Source organism: Venturia canescens, chromosome 5 (genome assembly GCF_019457755.1).
Source record: "Venturia canescens isolate UGA chromosome 5, ASM1945775v1, whole genome shotgun sequence".
Lineage (NCBI taxonomy): Eukaryota > Metazoa > Arthropoda > Insecta > Hymenoptera > Ichneumonidae > Venturia > Venturia canescens.
In genome coordinates this window covers 10,747,447-10,771,655 of record NC_057425.1, presented here as the reverse complement: position 1 = coordinate 10,771,655, position 24,209 = coordinate 10,747,447, and the positions used below count along the sequence as shown (strand labels likewise).

General features: G+C 39.6%; 2 protein-coding genes across 3 annotated transcripts in view; both read left to right on the top strand.

Annotated features, from left to right (window-relative positions):
- The window catches only part of LOC122411014 (monocarboxylate transporter 10-like), a 56,465-nt gene extending 50,672 nt beyond the window's left edge, over window positions 1-5,793 (top strand). Inside the window, exon 10 of the mRNA XM_043419527.1 lies at window positions 770-5,793. Within this exon, the coding sequence (XP_043275462.1) occupies window positions 770-1,215 (446 nt within the window). The 3' untranslated portion in view covers window positions 1,216-5,793. The remainder of the gene's footprint in view (window positions 1-769) is intronic.
- Window positions 5,794-12,942: 7,149 nt separating this feature from the next.
- Window positions 12,943-24,209, top strand: part of Pgant5 (polypeptide N-acetylgalactosaminyltransferase 5) — a 35,530-nt gene continuing 24,263 nt past the window's right edge. The window contains exon 1 of one of the 2 annotated variants that reach the window (XM_043420793.1): window positions 12,943-13,830. The gene's annotated coding sequence lies outside the window, so the exon portion shown is untranslated. The remainder of the gene's footprint in view (window positions 13,831-24,209) is intronic. The other variant, XM_043420792.1, reaches the window with a different exon arrangement.

Here is a 24,209-nt window from a genome sequence, read left to right as displayed (position 1 = left end):
TACTATAGTTTTTTATGTCAATAATCACATTAGAGAGGGCAAAGGGAAAGCACAACGGGAAATGGATCAAGAAAAAAGTATTAATAAAAAGACAGAAGGCTATGGCAGGAATGGGCCAATAAGCTCGGAAGAAACAAAATATGTCGAAATAAGCAAATGTGAGGTTACGAGTACTCGTCAACAATTTCGTTCAATCTTCAACGTAACATATCTTTATTACCAGTAAGACAATCGTCTCCAATTTTTTCCCAGACCTTCATTACATGCTCAATTGTTATTGTGTACGTTTTTCATAAACTTCGTAGAAGAGTTCATTCGTTATATGGACAGATAAACGATTTTTTATGCATAATCCCCATAAGCCTGTGTATTTTTCTTCATATTTAATGACGTTTACTTCAACAAGAAATAAGACGAAACCTTTAAAATTTGTGTCAGTCGACTGCCCGTTTAAACTCCACGTAAATTTAAAAACTTTCCTAATAAAATTGTTTCGTGCATGAGCTGCCTTAAACCCCGTCGATCCAGGCGCCCTGGCCTTGGAACCGTCATTGTCCCTTTTGAGAGTTTCGTCGATACAATTTATTCCGATGTCTCCCGAAATTTTTAAAAAACTGTCAATATGAATAAAACTAATTACAGTTGTCCGTCGAACCAGTGTAAAAATGTAGATGAAAATGATCGAAATTCGTCGCAGTCCGATTATTAAAATTGGAAGAATTAATGATTGTTTTATTTTGTGTGTTGTTTCCAATCGATCGTGACGCAGGTTATATGAACGCTAGTAGTCCACGGGTCGGTTACTACGCGTGTACTCTGAGTTCCTTGTGCGGTGCTGCTCTCCTCTTTCTCGTTGGTTGGGGACGACAGCCAGCATCTCCGATCCTCGGTGGTTCGAGGCTCTCTCACATTGGTCCATTGCCACCGCCTTGCGCTTGTCCGCCACCGCCGAGGCCGAGATTACCAAAGTCCCAATCGCTTCACGTTCCCCTGGACGTTGATCAAGAAGTTCGGGAACAAGAAGCCGAGCGGCATTTACGCTCAACCGAGCACTACTATCAACCGACGAACCATCATTATCAACACGCTCCGCTCAGGCCGAGCAAAAGCGTGCCTGAGGGACTCGGCCATCACGAATCCTTCAGATCGAGCACGCACAGACCACGAAGATATCGGGATGTCACGGTCATCGAACAAATAACTACGAGCGTTTAAAAATCATTTCTCATTAAAAACGAATAATATCACCGAATAAATGCGATTTTTTGAACGAATCTCTCTCCTATCGCGGAGTCCTCGTTTTGTAAATAATTTCGCGGATCCGCGATCAAAGGGAACCCTGTAAAATTGTCACTTCGATCGATGTAAAAAATCAATCTTAGCTATTATTTAATTGCGTACACTGCCTCGATGACGAAAAAACGGCAAAACGAATGCGAATCCGTTCGAAAAGGTACAACGTTTCAATGACTCTGGGGTTTCAGGGCTGCGATTGACTCGATCCTTCCTACGACGCGGAAGTAGATTTGACCGACCCGCGTCGAAAGGAGCTTTTTCTCTAGTCGATTGCGAGAGAAACATGACGGACCGTTGCTTTTCTTCGGTTGTAGATTATCACAAATTTTCTGAACGGAATTATTGTTATTGAGATTCCCCAACAACGACGCACTTTATCGCTGGCAATGCGCCCTTGTTTACCGATTTACTCCAATCAACGGTGTCTCGATAACGTGCCTGCCGAGCCTCTCCTGGTCGAAGAACCCGTGAAACTTGTCCCCGTTTCGTGTTTATTTGATATCTCGCAAGTCAAACTCCCGTTGGAGCCTGAGACCATAAAATCTTTCGTCTTTCGCGATCCATCATTTTAAGAAAATACTGGAAACATCAATTTTTTGTTTGCAGTTAAATTCTGTTGCTTGGAACAGAAAAAATTATTTTCTTTCCGCATCGAATATTTTTGTACGTCTTTACGAGACACTCAATTTGTTTTTTAGCTCCGTAAACAATTTGCTTGAAAAATATTCTGTGAAAAACAAATAATGTTCAGAGAACCGACAGTTTTTTATAATCGAAAGAGACATTAATGTTCGAAAAAAATTCTGAGATGCGCGATGAAAAGGTTAAGAGTAGCACGCCCATCCAGATTGTTCGACCGTGAGACAAAATTCCCAATGAAAAAAATGTAATTTTCATTTTTTCTTACAATCTTATTTTATCTCTAAGAAAATCAATTTTTTTCATTTCGAAGAACAACTGTGATCGCTTGAGTGAGCGTACGATGATAATGCTGAAGTGAGACCGTGGATTTATGAAGGTGAAGTTCGAGCCACCCGAGATTGCAGGGTTCGCGACTCGCAAGCCTCTCCTCCGGACCAACCGCTCTCCCCTCGTTACAAGTTTTACTTCATAGTTATAAAATGAGAAAGAAAACTTGTCTTCGCACTTACGTTTTCGATTAAGAAAAACCTTTGTCCGATTGTCTCATAATTTATCAAAAAAAAGGTCTTCGTGAAATTCAACTTCTCAATTTCCTATTTCCGAGTGTGTTCGCGTCACTTTATTGAAACTTTTCACCACGATTAAGCCGAGAGAATTTTCTCAAAATGCGAAATTCGTATCGACTTGAACCGAGGATTTGTCACTGTTGGAATGCAGCTCCGGTTACGTGGCGTATCGAGATCGGGTGCTCCGACATCGAGTTCATTGGATGTGTGCGGTATCGAGATTGGATCGTCCGGAACGTGCAGTATCGCGACGTCAACATTCGAGACGTGCAATATCACGATGACGCGTGTCGAAAGGTCTAATATAAAAATCTCCCGTTAAGTTGCGGGAGCAAAAGTGTGTGTCGACGCGGTACTGAAAAAAAAACGATGACGAATAAGATTTCTGTCTCATGCCGGAAATATTGTTTTCCTCGTTCCCGCGTAGACGGGAACTGAAGCCTGAACAGGAGAGTTTAAAGACCGGAAGTTTGAGAGCCACGTGGCCGAATGGCTAGGGAGAACAGTTGAATTCACGCTTTGACTCTGTGACGTGTAACATCACCGAATTTAGCTCGACAGACGTTCGGACGTCCGATGGAACGTCCCATATTTCTGGTTCCTCGGATAAAAACTTGTAAACGAAAATTTTGTCTTTTTTTCCCTTCTTGTCGATTTTCTTAGAACATCGATTTGGATTTTTTCTTCGATTTTTCTCCGTACAATTATTCACTGAAAGACCCTTTTACGGTTTCCCCTTTTTCCTTTATAATTCTCTTTATTCGTATGGTAATTGTTGGAATAGCTCGGATCGCTTCGACCCAACGATGTTTTTCCGTCACCGTCTTTCAATCGCAGACAACATTTTGTGACGAACCATTTTTTCATTGCGGTACGATGATCCCCATTCCGGACGATTTTACAGTAACAATTCGATTAATCTTCGTGTCGATCGTAGCCGGAATAACAGTCGTGCATTCCAGCCCCATTGAATCGTTGTACCGATCGAATGAAAAACAGCGAGAAATACGTGGAGAGTAACGGTCCAAAAAAACGTCTCTTCGGAGGGAAACGACGCGATCAAATCGCGGAGGATCTCTCCGAAAGCAAAGTGCTTGTGTATAGAGACGATGTACCGAGAAATCGGTAGAATAACAACCATCCTCTTTACGCTTCTACTCGAGAAAATTCTCCTTCTAAAATTTGTACTCCAAAATTCATGATCTTCAATATCTCACCGGAGTAGATATGTTAAGGAGGATAGACGTTCTCGACGCAGAGAATAATGTTATACAAAAATGACTGTGCTTAGCACTGCAAAGAAGGAGCAAATCGCATTTACCGTTGAAAAAATCAGGCGAAATTGGGAAAAATTATGACTATTTTATAAATCTCAAATGCTAATATTTATGATGTAGCGCAGTGAAATTTCTGGTACGACAGAAAAAAATGCCCTCTATCGAAATTCGGTGTTCCTTTCTTGGACAAAATATAAAAACTCGCTACCGAAGCTTTGCCATGAAGATCGGCAAATTTTACTGTGCTGCTCATGTTTTCTATAGTGCCTGAAGATCGTACACGCTGTGCAAAAAAACACGGCAAATTTATCCAGAATTTCTAGATAGTTTGAGGAAACATTTTTCTCCGCGTATGTAAACTGTATTCATCACAACTCTGCTCAACAACAACTCCGCTCTTTAAACATGATTTATAGGAGAACTGTCGTTGAACGCATTTGCTGAGAGTAGAATTTTTGACTCGCCGCAACATGATTCGTCTCGTAAATCTACTCGATAACGTGTCGACTCCAAAGATTTTTATTTTATCTGGGAACAACGTCTCTGCTCTTTGACATAGATTATTAAAACACAATGCATTCTATTGATTTTGCAAATTTGAGAATAGGGCTGTTTGGAGCAGGGTTGTTTATGAGCAGAGCCGTAAAAAAAACGGTTGTTATTCTGCCGAGAAATCGGGGCTTCTCCCGCGCCTCTTCAACGTTGTTCCGTCTCTCGAAGCCACGTGCGTAAATGTATATATAAATATACGTAATAGAAAGAATTTTTACCTATCGAAACGTCGTTACACTGCTTCGTTAGAATTTAGATTAATTTATAAATTATATTGCACAGTATGAAATTCTAGAAGCGATGAAATAAAAAAGAGAAATAAAAAAAACGTAAAAGCAAGCAAAATTATATTGTAACGAAGGAGCTGGACTCCTGAGCGTGATTCTTCGACGAGTTCTAGTGTTCGAGGGAAAAAGGTCATGTACAGACAAAAGTTGTTAGTTTCATTAACCTCCGAGCTCGAAAAAAACCTTCGTTTATAATCGACGTTACGAAATTTGTAATTTAACGAAAAAACCTGGAGCCGAGTCGAGTCCGTCTCCGAAGTCAGGCCCAGCAACAATTTCACCGATCGCAATCGATCCGGACGTACGAATTAATTTAACGAGTCCATGCGTCTCAATTAGAATGACTCGACCCACTCGGAGCGAGAAGTGTGGGGAGGCAATCAATGTAATTAACGCTCGAATGAAAGTGATTACGACACGGTGAGAGTACGCGACTATCAGCGCTGTACAATCTGCTGCAACGGACGAGAGAAAGAGTGTGAAAGAGAGGGAGAAAATATGTTTGCTCGAGGTTGCTGCGTTGGCAACAATTCACAATAGGAAAGAAAGTAAAACGTGTGAAAATCTCTCAGCCTGCTCGAACAATCTGTAGCTATTTGTGTATATATCACTCTCACGCGATTCACGTAAACTGTTTTGTAGCGGGCAAGAATTTTCACACGTTTCCTCTTAAGTTAGCGTATCGACTAATTTACTTCATCGCGAGTTCCTTCTTCTCCGCGTGAGCACCGAAGCAAGAACGAAGACGACCAATTCTCGTTTTATGTACGATTTACCAAACGATGCGCGTTCATCAGCCAAATCCGTATTTAGATAATAAGCAGTTTCAATCTAACGAGGAATTGGATTAAAACTATTATCCAATCTCACATTTCGTCGAGCCCTGCCGAAAACTCATTTCGGATTACAAAACACTCGCTCACTCGACATCGACGGGACAAATATTGTTGAAATCATTCGGTATCGGTGTCATTAGAAGTATTGAATCGTCGACGCCCCTTTGGAAATTACTGGGATCGAATTGAATTCGATTAAGAGAGTTTTCATGTTGCGAAAAAATGTTCTTGCTAGAAAGCAAATATTGAAGAATCTATTGGTTCTTTATTTAGCGCATTATTGATCATATTTTTGGAAAACGTATTTTTCAATTTGAAATAACCGGATCGAAGCAACTGAAGAAAGAAAAAAAAACGAAATGATGTCACTCTGGAAATTGGAAGCACAAAATCAGTTTCGATTACGTCGATGCAAACGACAACGTGGAAGCGGTAAAAAAATCGAATGCTTCTACTCACGGAATGAATTTTTTCTTCAACTTTTGTGTTATTCATTTTACCAAGGAAGGGGAAAATTTGTAGCGCACATGGACCATTGCTCAAAAGCTCGTTTCATGTTTCGCTTACTTATTAAAATAATTGAACACGAAACGAATTTCTTTATGATTTAGTGAAAATTTAGTGATTTCTGTTGATTTAGTGAAAACGTGGCTCGTAAGTTGATTAATTAAGGTATTCCTTTCGCATGACCGTATTTTTTGGTGGCGCAAATTTTGCGGCACTCGAAATTTCGACTCGTTTCTAACCTCTGAGAAGTCGCGGTTGTAAAGGAAAAGCTTCTGCTGCTGCCATTTTTCCAACTTCTGTCATTAATACCTCTTTTAAGGGGGTCACCCGTGTGGCAACCGGATTTTTGGAGTTTTTTCGTGATTTTTTTGCTACGAGGAAGAAAAACAGGCTTTTGAAATTTGAAGGGTTCATTTATTAGTATTTCAACTCTATGAAAAAATTTTTTAACTCTGATATCTAAAAAAATGTTAAAAAACGTGGCTATCGCCTGAACTAAAATCACCCAGAAATATTCAAAATTGAAGGATTTTAGTGCTATGAAACATTTTAAAAAATTTAAATCTTTTGTTTCAGAGTTCGATAATCCTTCAATTTTTTATATTTTTGCGTGATTTTAGTTCAGACGATAGCTGAACCAAACGCTCTTTGGTTTTGTGACCATTTTACACCCGAAGCTATCTGAAATATCAGAGTTAAAAAATTCTTTCATAGAGTTGAAATACCAATAAACAAACACTTCAAATTTCAAAAGTCTAGAATTTTTTTCTCGCCGGAAAAAAAATCTCAAAAAACCCCACAAAATTCGGCTGCCACACGGGGTAACCCCCTTAAACATTCGATGACTCTTTACTTTTATCGTTGCTATGGATTTCTCACATTTTTTCCTACCCGCGAGAAAATTTGTATCAAGAATTTGGAATTATTTAGTACATGAATTATTGAATAGAATGGATGATGGAATCTCCATAAGCTCCCGTATAAATTTGAACTTTTTTCAAGTTTTCATTCTTTATTAAATGTCCGATAATCTGTCCTGAAATTTCGCCAATCTATTCGCACGCACTTTTACTTTGCTCTCATTTAAAATCAGTTATTTGTAGAATATTCGAGTACCTGAAAGGAATACCTTAATCAGTGTGCAAATACAGTTTTGAGCGGCAGTCCCTGTGGGCGATGATCACTCTCGACTCGAGTCACATTCTCTAATTTTTAATACGCATTCTCACAAATTTGTAATCCCCAATTTTCGATCCCTTTTACAGAACCGGAAGGTTTATTGGTACGGTTCAAAATATCGATAACGAAAATCGTTGAATGCGAGTGCTGAAAAAAAAACTGACAGCGTGTATTCTTGTGTGTTTTTGAAGTTGTGAAAATGTCGCACCGTGTCAAATACCGCGGTCGAACTGACGAATTTTTACCAAGTTGTATGGTACTTTTGTCATTTATAGATTTTATGAAAGAACAAAAAAACGAAAAACTTAGTGATCGTTGGGTTGCGAATGTAACGAAACGAGTCGTAGAATTACGAAAAAACTCAGAGACACGGGAATCCGTAAACCTCCTTACGGAAAACTAACCTTCGATTGTTCGTATGAAACGTTTTTTTTCGAAAATGCTTTTTTGCTTCGATCAGTACAGACGAGAGGCGAAAATTCATTTGAAAAAACCATCCGGTAGAAAAAATCTGTTTCGATCACTGCAATTATATTTGTCACCTTTTTTTAATTACAGTTATTGAACAATTATTTCATTAAATCCAAAAAAATAATTTCGTGATAAATGATTATCGAGAAATTAATAATCCCCATGTTTTTATCGGGTAGATCAAAATTTTCGTATGTGGCGTACAGAAATTACAAAAGTATTCGCCGTTCAATCATTTTTAAAAAACCACCCTTTCCCATTGTATTTCCAAAATGAATTTGCGACTCGGTATTCGCGACTCAAAACTCAAATAAGGTTGATTGACGAAACGTAGTTAGAAGGATAGCTTTCGATCAAATTTTCTCGTGATTAACCAGCCAATATCATTCTCTTTCGTAATGAATAAAAAAAATTTTAATTAAATAATTAAACAAAACAACAACAACAACAACAGACATTTGGGCCCAAATAAAACCTAATTATAAAATACGATTTTGGAGAGCCTTATTCCATTCGAATGAGATCTGGATGACGAAAAAGCATCGTTTTTAAGTCAATTCGGTGGAATAATTGTAACGCCGGTCTTCGGGACCCATGTAAATTTATACTTTTTATTTCCAATAAAAATTCATAGTTATTCAGCTCGACTTCACTGGATAAACGACGCAGGAGTATCCGATTCTTTCTATTTTATTCGTCGATCGAATATTTTTGAACGATCGTATATACTCTTCGCCTCGAAAATCGTCAATCCAAGTGCAACTATTCAATCACATTTATCATATTATCTTAACGAACAAAACTTAAGTATTTTACGAAGCGTTGTGAGATCGAATGAAAAATTAAAAGCAACGTTCATCCCGCTGCATCCCGGGAAACTATCAGCGATTCTTTTCACATCAAGTGTCTTATCACTTTTCGATGAATTTTTAAAATTAATACCGAATTCCTTTTCACGTTTTAATAACGTCGAGAATTTTCGAGGTGGATTTATCCAAAGATACAGCGTTATACTGAAGCACTTACGGCGATTCAATGATCGCGGTTAACGTGTGATATCTCAGGGGGAATGAGGGTCGAAATGATTAAGGTAACTCCTGCACTGCATGCTAGTCAAATGAGTGTTAAATTTTCAAAACGCTTTTGGACCAAGTTTATTATGTATTGTTAGTGAATTTGTATCGCAGCATATCTTATTAAGACGTGATAATATTAAAAACGACAGTTAAGCAAAAGCATCAGTTAAATTTAAATTTTCACGATGACACATTTTCACTGGTATTTTTCAAGAAATCATCCGCATTTATCGACCGATTTTATTGCGCCGCGTCTCATTTTGTTCCTCAACTGATCCTCTACGAATCCGCGATGTCGTTTTTTAAACTTCGTCGTTTCACTGTTGCAGCTAATCGTTCACTGAGCGAAAAAACTTTTCATTAATCATTTCTAAGGAATGAGTGGTGCAATAAAATCGGTGAAAAAATGCAGACAATTCTCTGAAAAATACCACTGAAAATGTGTCATCATGGAAATTTGCACATCACGTTCAATCAGTGCGTTAAGCCTCGTTTGCAAGCGTTTTGAAAATTAAGCACTCATTCGACTAGCGTGCAGTACAGAAAGTACCTTAAATCGCGCTTTTACTTATTGGTTTCGAATTATTCGTATAGAAAAGTAGAACGGACTCGATCGGGGGTCGAGCACGAGCTGTAGAAGCACCAGAAATCGTTTATCAACGTTTAAGGCGTATGATTACCATTATCGTATAATTTCGGCTCGAAGCGCGTATGCCGAAATGGGCTCAACGGAAAACGTGTACGGTGCTTCGTGTTATAAATTTCGGGGGGGGGGGGGAAGTTGAAGCGCGCCACGCATAGCGACGAAATACGCACGTATCGATTTTACTACCTCTTCGCGGGGATCGTATCGCTCTCGGGACTCATTGAAACTTCCCAAGGAATTTGCTATAGCGAGCTCGTACGCGAATATCGTATTTTTACGTTCCGTCGGTACGGGAGTACCGAGAGTGGAGAAAAGTACCAGAATTTAGAGAGTATAAAAATCGACTAGGAAAGCCGATGAATTAAAGTCGTTTTTTTGGCGTTTTAGATAAAAGAAGCGTATAGAAGGATAAATAAAATTTCGCCGAATTGAAAGCACTCCGATGGCCGACCAACGAACAATTTAACGTTCGAATTTCATATTGAAATGACGATCATTATCACAGAACGAAATTCAACCCGGCAATTTAATCATTAGACGAGGGATCAACGTTTGCGACTGAAATGTTCCATTTTTCATGGTTATTTTCGTCGTTCGTTCACGGTGTTGCGTTACAACCTACCGTTTGTGCGTTTACTCGAGATTTTTGGTGCGCGAACAAGCAAATACACGAATTATTATGTATGGAAAATAAAAATCTTCTGACACGATGAAAAATCGATGGCACTGTACGTTCGAAGCACCAATACTTCGGTCTCAAATCGTCAATTTTTCAACAATCATCTGCGAAACTACGAGTGACTGTGAACCGACATGTACGAATGAATAAATAAATTTACAAAACTCGAATAACGATAATCTTGTTCAATTTATTGCATGCATTAAGTAAACTCGATTTCCAAATCGAACGATAAAAATGCTTCGATTTTTCGTAGGAAAATCATTTTTTCCTAGTTTTTCGTCGTGACATCCAATGCCTGCTACCAGACGCTTACAAGTCATTGACTCTGATGTCGAAATCTAACGTTCGACACGAACCACGTGCATTGTACTGATAATGTACAGCATTTTCTGACACGAGACGCCTGGATTTTATCGCTTGACCGAAGTGGGCTCGAAACTGTCTTTTTACTTTTTGTTGTCGCTGTATTCTATTCAGTTTTTCTTTTAAGGGTGTTTTGGGAAGATGACAAAAACGATGGCGATTGAAGCTCAGTGAGCTCGACAAAAAAACGGGTGCATTTTGGAAAAAATTCTGGTACAATAACAATAATTAATTTTCAAAACTGTTGGATTTTTAGACGCTTCGTATCAATAAATAAATTTCAGTATTCCGAGATTGGAATTTTTTTGAAAATTGAAATTGAAAATGAACAATCCCGAGATTGAAAAATCCGATGGAAATTACTGAACGAGGTTACGAAAGATTATTAAAAATTCGAAATTTCGTCAACCGAAGAAGCTCCCCATAGTTGGAATGTAGACATTTTTTGACTGGCCGGAACCAGCCCTCGTCGTCGTACTTTTTATCGGAATATAAAAGCATTTTTACCCTACACGAATGCTCATGTGGATTTGGAACTCTGGTTTCGTTGCGAGTCGAAAAACTCTGCGCACGTAAGCAAAATCTGGTTGGCAAATCGTCGCAAGCAACTCTATACACAATGCATAGTAAAATCGACAAAAGAAACGTTTCGCAGCGCGCATGAAGAGCGTTAGTGAACGAAAACGCGCGTAACTACGAGAATATTGATGATCGACGTCAAAATGAATGATCCGTTGTGCATATGGAATAGGAAATACGCCTTTACAGTTCTGGGCCGTTAAAGAATCATGGCAGTTCGGCCCGGTTTCTGCCCCCCCCCCCCCTCCCTCCCTTCGTCTCCTGGATTAGCATGACTGGCACGTGATGAATAGCAAATCATTTCGGAGAGGAGAAAATATGTAACAGCTGGGCGAAGCCGAAATTCAGATATTCGACACTGTTCGGCTTCCTCGGTGTTTAGAGATTTGTAGCGATTTTTCATTTCAAGAGGACTCGAAGCGAGCTGACTCGAGTCTTCGATCATTTTCGTGAATATTTTGGAACGAAGCTCCTCGATTTTCTTTCAATGCGGGACAAAAATGTACCGAGAAACGGTGCTCGAGTTATCGGTACTCGAAATCGAGATTCGAATCGTTTAGACGCTCGGTCCGGAGAGGGCAAACAAAAATCATTCGAGGTTTGAGAAACTTTTATTATTTTTTGCTACTCGAGAATGATTTTTATTATTGCAAGTAAATGAATTGAAAATTTGCGTGAATTTAATCGAACGGTGCTTAATAATGTGTGAAAAATCTGGAGAACATGAGCTGTTATCGATGCTTTAAAAAAATTGCGAATTTCAACAATTTCATATTTCGCCTTTTAAATTTTCTGTTTTAAAAATGTTTATCGTACAAAGTTGAAAGATAATATTTCCATGAGATACGCTCGAACCGCCTTAAGAGCATGGGATCAGTTTACTGACCTCGCTTGGGATTTTCGAAATCGAAATTATTTGAGACGAAGATTAAAAAAAGGTTGTGTCAGCCTACGCAGGGCGATGGCAAAGATGACGGAGCCTTTTTTAATCGGTCAAACTGTGTCAAAGAACTTCGATTTCGAAATTTACAGCTATTTCTTTCGCACTCACGCTTCGACATACCGACCGGGATTTTGATATCTACGTTACCGACCGTTGGTGTTCAACCAGAATTCGAATAAAAATAAAACTGAACTATGAACTTCCATAGTAAAAAAAAAAGACTCAAAGAAGCGATTTTTATACGTGAATTCAAAAACTGGAATAAAAATATTTGAAAATATAGTTGAAGACAAAAACGAAGGTTTTTTTTCAATTACTATACTTTCTCGTTTATTTATGTTTGCATGAATCAATGAGGAATAATCTTTATTGAATTTGCGATAAAAAATGTATCGTTGATGAATTGATCTGGGAAAAAAAATAACTATGACAGAAATAATACCTAACTGGACGGACAATTGTGTTAATGAGGAATGAAGGTAAAAAGATGACTCCGTGGCTGATCGTGTTTCGTGAGACTTGCATTATGCGCCATACAAACAAATTTGTCACGCACAGCTGCTCATCGAAGGATTTCGGTGTTTGCGATCGGTGGCGCCATCTCATCGTCGATGAAAATGCTGAAGCGACGTCGAACAAGATTTTTATTCGCTGATGCTGAGCTGGAAGTCGAGGCGCTGGAGGAATTGATGCCTCGGTGCGACAGTAGCGCCACAAATGTCACGGCGCGTAATTGATGGAAAATTCAAACTCCGAAATGAATCCAGAAAAAAAAATGAATAAAAATTTATTTCCGGTAAATGAAACTTAAGAATATTGGCCTTAATCACGCAAAGAATATTCTTGAACCTATGTTTTGTAGAACGAAAGCCAAAAACGTTGATCAATCTCAGTACACAAGAAGCCAATTTGAATATACCGCCAAACCGGCATTCTTGCCGGGAACATAAAAACGTGAAAGGCAGTTGGTCAACATGAATGTAGACGGTGGTTGTAACAGTAACGTTGGCCAATGTTATTCGTGTCCGAGGCACGTTTTTATTATTCGCTCCACGGTTTGCTGTCGTAAACTGTGGCTCTCCAACTCGATCTTATCGACAGTCTGCGAGGCGACGGCGGGGTTGCACGGTCGAGCGACGACAAGCGCACGTAGGGAAGCGTGTAGTAAAAGGGATACAATAATAGAGACAGATAACCTCGATGCATTTTGATGGGAAGGAAAGAAAATTTCAATCCGGTCATATACGATCGTTAAAAGGACGAAAGTTTCGGAGAACGATTTTAAAAGGAGTAAAACTCGATCGGTCATTTGAATCGCAGCAGCAATAAAATACTTAAAAGTATTGAATAGGCGTTGTAAGAAAAATCCTCAGTGTGATATCTGCCACGGGGTATGAGAGGTTGACGTTTGGGGCAGCAACGTTGGCAGGGTTAATACCGTGGCATTAAAGGGAAAAACGAGGGGTTTCACGGGGGGCAGGGAGGGGGAAAAAGGTGATTCGAGTGGTTGGGTAGCGGCGAAATGTACGCGAGAGGTAGACGTGAACGTGAATCCTCTCACAGACATGAAAAGTGAACGAACGAGGACGGACGTGTATAAAGAACTCAGTGCCTCGCGGATATGTGCACCTGCTTGAACGAGAAAATATTATTCCCAAAGTGTGTACAAGATCCCGTCACGGTTTCTCGTTTATACGACGTCACTGGGTCAAAAGGAGGGTGTTAGAACGTGCGTGTGTATGTGTGCGTATCGATGGAATTGAACGTCGGTATTATTTTTTCGAAAGAAAACCACCGTAATTGTGCTCCGTTTTCATTACTTTACACGAAATATGCGGTTGTGGGCTGTTGAACCAGCCACTAAGTGTTCCAATCGTTCTGCATGTTTTCGAGGAATCGACGGAAGGCACAGCGACAAATAGCACAACGTGAGTTTTTTTCAGAAACTTTTCATAGATATATTTGCATTTTATTATTAAGCTTCTCGCGTGGAATTACTGCTCAGGCTTCTGTGCATATTTGTGAACGTCGAACAGGGTCAATGCACGCCGACGTAAGAAAACGTGGGAATAACCTCGAAACTGGCAATAACAATTGCGCAAAAAACTATTTCCTCGTGTGAATTAATTCGTAAGCCTCGAATAACCATTCAATTACTTTGCAAATGCATCAAACATCAACCCCGGGTTCGTCCCGTTTTTAATACCAATTTTCCTCGTGAGATATATTACTTTTTAATCGAAGTCGCAAATTGATGTTTTTTTACGATCTTCGTGAAAACGGCGACGCGCTCTCTTATGCACATTAAATAAGTAAATAACGATACCAATCCCATTATTTACGACTCAGCTGTTCTTTTTACAACGCCACAACGCGCTCGATTTAATGCATTTATTATCTTTTTATTGGCCATATGCGAAAGAGGATCGAAAAAATTCGAGAATACAACGTTTCCCTCGAGTTTTGTCAGCCCGCGTTCCGTGACCTTGCTGCAGAACGAAGTAACCTTGCTAATGATCTCATAATGCAACTTTTACCCTTCCAATCGGTTTTATCTTCCGTCCGAAAGTCTCTGTTCAAGCGTTACAAAGTTGATTAATAAGGAATTTATGAAACTGATTTAACAGCTCGCGGCTAATTTTTGTTCGCTCGGCGATCCTCGAGCTCCGCGGATTAAAATCGCCACTGGCGAAAGTCGAAGGACGTTCTTCCACTCGCGGATCGTCAACTGCTTTTTATTCGTATTTTGTAACTTTAGTATTCCGTTGTATGGACTATGGAGGGACCCACACTAAAAGAGGCGTCGATAAAGAGGTTCGGATTTCGCGGCCAGGGGGCCAGGGGAATTATGTTTAACTCTCACTTGCGCGTTCGGGATTCCTCAGCTGTAGTGCTCCACGTCGAAGTTCGGTATACGAGAGTGACTTTCGTGAAAGTAGCTTCTCGTATCTCGCTCCCCGCTCTCGCCCCTCTCTCTTCCTTTTTATTATCCACTCAAGTTCCGATGTACGCGCGGATACACAAAAGACACGTCAATTTGTTTGTTTATCGATTATAGCGGCTTCGCGCAACGTAGGTGCGGAATGACCTTCAAAAATAAAATGCGTTCGGTTAGAAAAGCGACTTTTGCATCGATCGAGTGCGAGAAAAAAATGATTATTACTTTTCCAATCGTCTGAAAATAGCTGCAGATTTTGATTTTACGAGAAAATCGGTTTTTTCTAAGTTTTTTTTTCTCAAAGCTGACCGAAACCAAGGAGATTGTGAGGCCTTGAAAAGTCAGAAATTTCCGAACGGAATTTTTTCGTTGCTTTCGAAGCGCGTGATCGCCGGAGGGCAACAAAATTTCTCGAAGGTTTTCCTCGCGTTTTAGGTCTCTTTTACGAACACTCTAGAGAAAATTGACCCTCGATATACGCTCTAGAAATAATCTTCAAAATTGACGGAATAAAAATGAAGAACGGCGCGCTTCGCTCTCGTCTTGTGTCTTCCAAGTAGTTTCGAAACATTGACAACTGCGCTAGTTTCCGCTTGACCTTTTCACTTCACTGTGAGTTTTTTTCTGTAACTCCAAGATTGTAAACGTCGTCGCGGGAATTACCGAGGCTAAATGCGAGCTCGGGACGGTAATGAGTCACTTTAACGTTGCTTATAAACATCGGTGCGTTTCCCGTGCGATCTCCGCTCGCACCGCCGAATATTTTCTTGTTGCACGAGCGTAGAAACCGGTTACAGGGAGTCTACCGGCTAACTCGTGGCACAAACGAAATTCCTACGGAGCGTTCACGATCCTCGATGCCGGGCGATAAGCTCAGTGCCGCCGGGCAGCTCGAATGCGCGGTTTTTCAAAGCTTTGATTGATTTTTCAAAGCCCCGACGTTCTTGGGCCAAATCTCGTGTGATCGTTCGCAAAAGCCCTGTCAAACGCACAATGAAACCCCAGTAAATTGGCCGCATTTCCCGATCGAATCTTCCACGATTACCTCAGCGAATTCCCGAAAATAAAAAGCTGCATTAAAGCTCCGACAGACGGCTTCGAGAGAATGATTCTCGAAGAAGCCACTAATCGGCTGTAATTAGAGAAACACGATGGAAGGACCGGGGGCGGGGATTCTCAGTTCTTCAATTATTAACGCATACCCGTCGCTACTGAAATGTCGAGTATTTTCCGTCCAGGGCACGTGAAATTTTGAGGCCCCTAGTTCTTCGTCGTCGCCAGCACTTTTTTCTCTCGTGTTTCCTTCAAAGGCTTCTCAAAAGCTTCAACTTGATTGACGTGAATGTGCTGCTGAAGTTTCTCTAACGGTACCGTAGCGAATCCATCACGAGCATGTGGACCTGCGTGCCAGAGGGACACGTCTCGACGTGTACATTTATTTTTCCTGCGAAACTCCTCTTTTCGAACAAACTTTTTTTGTCTGCGCCATTTTTCGGGTCGAATGAGTTCTTCGGATCTGATTTTTGACGTGTGTACTTTCGTTGGGTCGTTTAACGCGCGGACGACTTCATCAGGCCAGGAAACGAAACTACAGAATCGCGTCAGATTTTGACAAAAATAGTAACAGCTAGCGGCGGGTGCCGTCGCACGCGGAAAGGGCCTCGGATGTAGTGTTGATAGTTTTGGACGCGAGATTCCGAATAGCTTGTTTATTATCAACAAATCAGTGAAAAAACGCACTTTTTTTGGTTTTTTGCTAATAAAATGAAAAACAACGAAGATAGGGGGGCTTAGCAGGCCTCTGTTACTGTAAATACACCTTCCCGATGCTGTTGTTCGATCCCCACCACCCGACCACTACCGCGCGCTCGGCCGCTTTTACTCATGTTTGCCTCTAATTTTCACCCATTTTCCAACATTTGAACGAAAAACGAGGATTGACGTTTCGTAGTTGAACAGTTCTTGTTTAAAAATCGACTTGATAAATTGACATCGGACGATTCGTAGAGCATCCAGGTTTGCTGAAAAAAATGACCCTCTTAACTTCCAAGTGGAATAACTCAAAAACTGATTATTCTACAGAACCTGAATTTTTCACAGGGAAAGTATCTATCAGTACCTACAATCGTGCAAAAAAAGAAAGATCCAACTTGAAAAATGGCGACGATAGAAATTTTTGAAAAAACCTCTTTTTTTATGTTTTTTTTTTCAATTTTCTCCATTAGTTATCAATCGATCGGGTTGTTCCGGGGCTCATTCTCTTCATATTTTTATTCCCTACATTTCGTCTTTTGGTTGCTTTCCCCTAACTTCAGTGGTTTTCGTTTTATAAGCGAAAAACTAAAAAAAAGTGCGTTTTTTTCACTAATTTGGTAATAGTGAACAAGGTACTCGGAATCTCGTGTCCAAAACTATAAACGTAACATCAGAAGACCTTTCCCCGTGTAATGGCTCTAGCCGTTACCTGTTACTATTTTTGTCAAAATCAAACTTTCGTTTCCTGGCTTACATACGATCTGATCGGTATCGAGTTTCGATCATGACTGAAAATATTGTTTTTTCATCTAAATTTCAATAGCCTCATCGAAAACGGCCTTAAATCTCTTTTCACGTCTCTATTTTCTTGTTTATTCGAACAATTCAATAGCGAATTTGACGTTTCTGAGCCTCAAAATGGCCGGAGTTTTTGTGCTCTAAACTCAGCACATCGATCGAGACGAAAAAAGAACTTTCGGGAGCCCCCAATCGTGGGATCATCGAAGTCGTTAAAAATAGAAGATTGAACCTTCCTTATTCGACTAGCACCACTTAATCGACGATTTTCCACTGTATATAACTGCTACGATTAATAATGGTGATGATGGCACTGACACTTCGCCGAGAAATCATGGAACGAATGCGGCGAGCAAATTCGTCTTGTAAATAGTCCAGAACGAAAAATCCGTTCCAGAACTGCCTAATAGAAAATAGCTCCGCGCACTGTTCACACTCGACGATAAAAACACAATGAAAAGGGCTGACAACTGCGTTTAAGCAAAGAAAAAAATGTCAAAAATCGTTTTTCTCGAATCGCTTGCGATTATCCGGTATTGTGATCGCGAAACAAGAGTTTCGGTCATGGTGAAACTTGAATAAATTCATTAGATAGACTGTCACGCTTTCACATAATTACGATTATTAATGGCTTTGTCATCTCCAAGTGTTTCTCGCAGCTTTCGTTAATAAGCGTGTCTCGTTGAAAGCGTGATAATCGCAGGCACGATTTCTCATACGGATTCTCCATTCGAATAACCGAGCGTTTTTGATAAATGCATTTTTCGTTAGAATAAAAGTGACGAATGTCAGACGTGCAGCAAGTTCCGCGATAAAAGGACGCTGCGCGTGCAGCAGCGTTATACCGCCCTGGCGAAACACATACCGTGTCCTTAATGCCATCTCCGAGACCGTAAATGACGGAGCACCTTGAGCCAATTATGTCCGAAACATTACTGCGACAATAAATTGCAGCGTGTATCTACGGATTACAAAACGTAAATTTAAGGTCATCTTTACTGTGGCATTATCCTAAGTTGATGGGGGCTCAGATAAAGTGCATTTTGGATGAGGATTTTCATGAGCGGTTTAAAATTTTCATCGTTTTTGCCATGAATCTCGATGCGAAACTTCCGAACAGCCTTTTGGGTGTTCAGCCTGGATGATCGAAAGCTTGAAAAATGTGCTTAAATGGAGTAAACTAAAAAATTTTCTAGCAAATAAGGACTCGAGGCTTTTTCCATTTTCGTCGTGTCGCAATTCTTTTCAATTGCCAAAATCGGAGCGTTAGATTCGTAGCTGTGGGTGTTTCCCGACCGCCCGGTGCACGCGCTCCTCTAATACTTGAATCTTCAAACACGATTATCTCAGAATCGTATTTTTTGAAAAATACCTTTGCGGTCGACACGATTACTAAAATGATGCTGAAGTTTCCAACGTTGGAGTCCAACGAAATGATCTAAAAATTTGTTCAATAATTCCAGCAATTCTCCAATTTATTTCCTGCCGAATTTATATTTCGTAGTTTTTCAATCTACACAATTATTATTCGTGAAATAAAAAACTGATGGATGTATCATTTTGTTTTCATTCATTTCGTTGGACTCCATCGTTGGAAACTTCAGTGTCGTTTACTAAAAAACTATTAATCCGATCGATACGAAATTTATATCACTTATTTATTATAATAACAGCTAGGGCCTGGACGGAGGATTTCGTATTTTGTTGGAAAAAAAATGTAACAAAAAAGACCGAAAATTTAGCACCTTGAGAAGACCATTTTGAGAAATTTTTTGATCAAAAAAATTGTACAAGCACACGAAAATATGTACTAAAGAATCTCGTTGACAGTTTTCCAATAAACATCGATTTTCTTGTCGAAAAAAAAATCAAGAGAATCCTGTTTTTTCGCCCGCTGCAACTGTACATAAGGCCTTGACGTAATCTCACAAAAAAGTGAGTGTGAACGACTGCGCTAGTCTAATTGATAAAAAACAAATTAGAGATCCCAATTACAGTAAAAGTTAAAAAGCGATGAATTTTTGACAAAATTCATCTCTCATTTAACGATGTACGGTACAAAAGTCTAAATAATTAGAAATTTATCAAATTTTTTCGAAATTTTCTTCTACTTAGTTATCGAGTAATTACGAATTAAAGCAGATTTCTTATGCGCGGAATGTATACCTGTATATACGACGCTGAAGTTTGCAACGTTGGAGTCCAACGAAATGAACGAAAAAAACGTTTGAAATTCACCAATTTTTTATTTCACGAATCGTTGGTGCAGCTTGAAAAACAACGAATCGCAAATTTGGTAGGAAACAAAATAGAGGAGAATTACTGGAATTATTGGAGAGTTTTTTTCGATCATTTCGTTGGACTCCAACGTTGGAAACTTCAGCGTCATCCTGTATATATGGAAACGCTATGCTTAGACACGTGAACTTTGGTGATCAATTACTCGATAACTGTGTAGAAGAAAAATCTTAAAAAACGTGTATTGTCAAATTTGGCACCAAAGAATATGTTCGCCAAATTTTATAAAATTCTGACCATTTTGAAATTTTTTATGTTTTTAGCATGGTTTAGCATGGCAACATTGTAAGCCTGTACCAAATAACCTTAAGAGTTTCGTCATACCAGTCGAACTCTTGTAAAACCTTCAATAATTAAGCTCTCGACCCAATTTATTTAGCATTGTTTTACCCTTCGTGTTGCAATCTCGGTGGGCTACGAAAGCAATTGTTTTTGTCATCGATCCCACAAGATTTCAATGCCTTTGTACGAACAATCAACGTCACTTCGAGGACACCCTTCATACGCAAGAACAATTTGTTCTGTCGAGGCACTTGCTGTGACGAGAATATTGTCTCTCTTCCCTCGTTCTTCTTCTCTCTCTCTCTCTCTCTCTCTCTCTCTCTCTCTCTCTCTCTCTCTCTCTACTGTTGCTACTTTTCAGATCCCGGTATTTAGAACCATGGCGTATCGCAGTTCCTTTAGCGTCTCGGGCTCCTATCTTTGGGACTTCTTGCCTAGAGAGATTACATCGACGTCCTCTATAACTATTTTTAAAGCCAAGCTATTTGATTATTTGCTACAAACTGAAATTATCCAATATCGTCAACGCCGTGAGCGTGAGGGAGCATACTAGTCAAAACTATTGCTTGAATATACTGCTGGCGTTGCAAATCATGTCGTCAATCAATCTATCAATGCAGTGTCGTAAATCGCTATATCATCATTGTACTCTATACACTCCTTGTACTCTAATATTAAAATCCGAATTCTAATGTTAAGCATATCATTTGAATAGTCGATCATGTGCAACTTGTTACAACTAGTAAACGCATTAGTATAATGTAATGTTAGTATTAAGTAAATGACGCTGAAGTTTGCAACGATGGAGTCCAACCAAATGGTGTAAAAAAATCCTCCAATAATTCCAGTAATTCTCCAATTTCGTTCCCTGTCGAATTCGCAATTCGTAGTTTTTCAATCTGCGTTGATGCTTTGTGAAATAATAAATTGGTGATTTACAAATGTTTTTTTCTTTCATTTCGTTGCGGACTCCAACGTTGCAAACTTCAGCGTCGTATTAAGTAATCGTAAAACTGTTAATAATTACGTATTGCCCCCATGGTCTCCGGGGGCATAAAAATAAATCAATCAATCAATTAATCAATCTCTCTCTCTCTCTCTCTCTATCGCTTTATAATATTGTATATCATATACTTATTTAAAAGCAACTCTCTCACGCGGACATTCACACACTCGCATATTCCGCTTGGATCCACGCGTATGTACACATAAATACACGTATTTATGTATTTATTACATACACACACGTACAGGAGAGCGTTAATGTACTGTAATAAGCGCGAGTCGTAACGGGGAACAGAAATAAGTGGGCTTTATTTTCTTATTCTTCCGTGTTTTTTTTTCTCTTTTATTCTTTATTTTTTTTTTATAACTATGCACCAGTGTTTTAACGGCGAAGTGACGGCGTTGCAGTTTCTTCTCATTACAATTGCTCGTACTCGGATGCAGAAGGACGAACGAGTGTGTGTCCGCAGTTCCGTGACGCGGAGTCTCGTTTCTTATTTCTCGGGTAAAAAGCTTGAAATGAAAATTTATCTTGGTGCGCGGGGTCGATACTTTGGAGGGAAATCCGACGGTTTTATTATCGTAATGGGAAAAGTCGTTTGATCGAATCTGAAAATTAGTCAACGTAGAATTACTTCGCGTTCGATTCCGACGGCGTTTTTTAATCGAATGAGAAAAAATACGTTTTCGGCGGATGCGACAATGCGACGAAGAATCGAGGCACATGAATTATATTCGGGGGAGTGGACCGCGGTCGTTGCCGCGGATATTTCATGTCGAATGAATAAAAAATCGCATCCGACGTCGCAGGGGCTCGGGTCAGCCTGGATTTTCAGCGACTCAACTAAATTATTTCTGCGCTAAGCGGAGCGAGTTTGTTTGAAAGCATTTTCGCCCGTTCGCTCACTCGTTTTTAATTAATTTGTGCCAAGTATTTCGAAGGGAGATTGCAATTAAGAATCTTATTACAACTCCTCGGTTGTTCGAGATGAAGGACTTGGATTGAAAGACGATTAACGAAACACTGAGTCTGCGGAGTTCGCGTGTCAGATTTACCTCCGGAAAATACGCGAACTCAAATGTTTTGAATGGCTGGGCCCGGTGCAGCATCGCCGCAAAAAAGCGTCCGACTTAATCCCCCCTCTTTTCGTCGCACTCTCCAGTATTTTTATCTCCACTGAAATATTTAATCCTCGTAGAACTCCGTGCGAGCATCTTCCTGATCCACCATCCACGATCTTTCATTTTGTAAATTGGCTCCGTCTCAGCTCTCGCTCGGACTCGAGCACCTCGAGATACGTCGGGAAAACAAGTGGGACGTGGGAATAGACGTCGAAAACTAATCCGCTAGCGCGGCCTCCAAAGAGTTTCGCATTGCTCGTTGACCGGCCGTTTCTTTATGACGTTCTTGACAGTGCGACGAAACATTCGGAGATATTATGATTTCGGGCTCAACGTCAAACGATCCGAGAGTTCAGCAGATTTCAATTTATTTATCCGCGTTAATTCGCAGGAGTTGAAAGAACGAAGGAAATAGAACTCAATTTTCGCATTTTTCTTTATAATTTTCACAAATTTCGAATATTTATTGAAAACCCCATTGAAAAATATTTACCGTGCTATATTTGAGATTTTAACAAAAAGAAACTGTTTTTTAAAATTTAATTTGTGATTTATATTTTATTAATAATTATAATTTATTATTAAATTATTTATGATTATTAATTATTCATTTAATCGAATCAAATTAATTTATTAATTAATTTATAATTATCACCATAAATTCAATGATTATAAATCAATGTAAATAATTAATAAATTAAACTAAATTAGTAAAAAATAAGAAATACAATAAATTATAATTTATGAAAAATAATTTTTGCGTGATTATTGGGAAACGTTCGGTTTCGAGAAAATCTTATAATCCGCACGTACGATCGTCGCTTTGACAATTTTACTTACTCTCGTTACGGAAAATGGGAAGAACGAGATTCGGATTTTCTTACCGTTTGAAGAAAGACGCTAGAGAAGCTCTTTTCGCTCACTGAGGCAACAGATGATGAAATATTTCTCGGCCGTACGCGAGTTTCCTCTTTCTCTCGCCGCGCATTATTCGAGATACTCATCGCTGCAAATGACGTGGTCACCCTTGTTCGATTCTCCTCTCGAATCGAGCGCCACAGATGGAGAGAGAGCGAGACAGAAAAACGATTAGGAAAGAATGAAACGATCGTGGAAATGTGGGTCCCGAGAAAAAGAGGCCGCGATGGAAGAGCCCCGGAGGAAAAAAGAAAGAGGGATGGAGAATAGGCAAGAGAATGGAGAAGTGCATGCATGCGCGTAAGGTCATTGTGTCACCTCTCCGTGGCTGCGCATCGCGAAGACCAGACTCGAAAAATTCCTCGCCTCCACAATCGCGGCGCGATCTTTTCCATCTTACATTTTATTGCTGAGCACACACATAAACCTTCTTCCCTTTCTACGTTCCGGTGACCTACAGCGAAAGACAAAAAGGGATTATTGATAATGATATTTCACGCTTTCGAGTTATCAATTAGTTTAGTTAAACTAATCTGCAGTTTCTCAACCTCACGAGTCTATCGACGAGATGAAAATGTGCCGAATTCCGAAACAACTGGAGCTGGATTTTGAGAATTATTCGACCCTCTCAACGGATCGGATCCGGAGTTTTATTTTTTTTGAACGCCTTAAGGAAGTTGAGGCTGTACAGTCATTTTTTTTACCCAAAAGTGATGACCTGTACCTTTCAAAAGTTAGGCCAGTTTACAGTTTAGCAATGTTGCATACACTTTCTTTAAAGAAAAGTTGGGGAAAAAAAGACGAAAAACTGGTGAAAGCTCAGTCGAAAACACGAACAGTGACGATCCTAGCCTCAAAAAACTGCACGGAAAACAGATTATTATTAATATAATCTCAGCAAATCTCCTAATAAATCTGAAAAAAATTGACATTATTCGGCAAGCCTTGCTCATGCTGCCCAAAAAATTTCATATTTTTAGCATCATTTTTAACAGAGATATCACTGAATGTGTCTTGACTTCCATAAGATTCCATGTTATTTGGCCCAAATTGTTATTGATTTTTCTCAGCAACGACGCTCCTAAACTGTCTGAAAATTTAACTGATTTTTTTTTACACTTCACTTTATAAGATGCTATCGGTTTAAAAGCGGTGACATCATTTTCATTATAATGCCTCAACTTCCTTAAA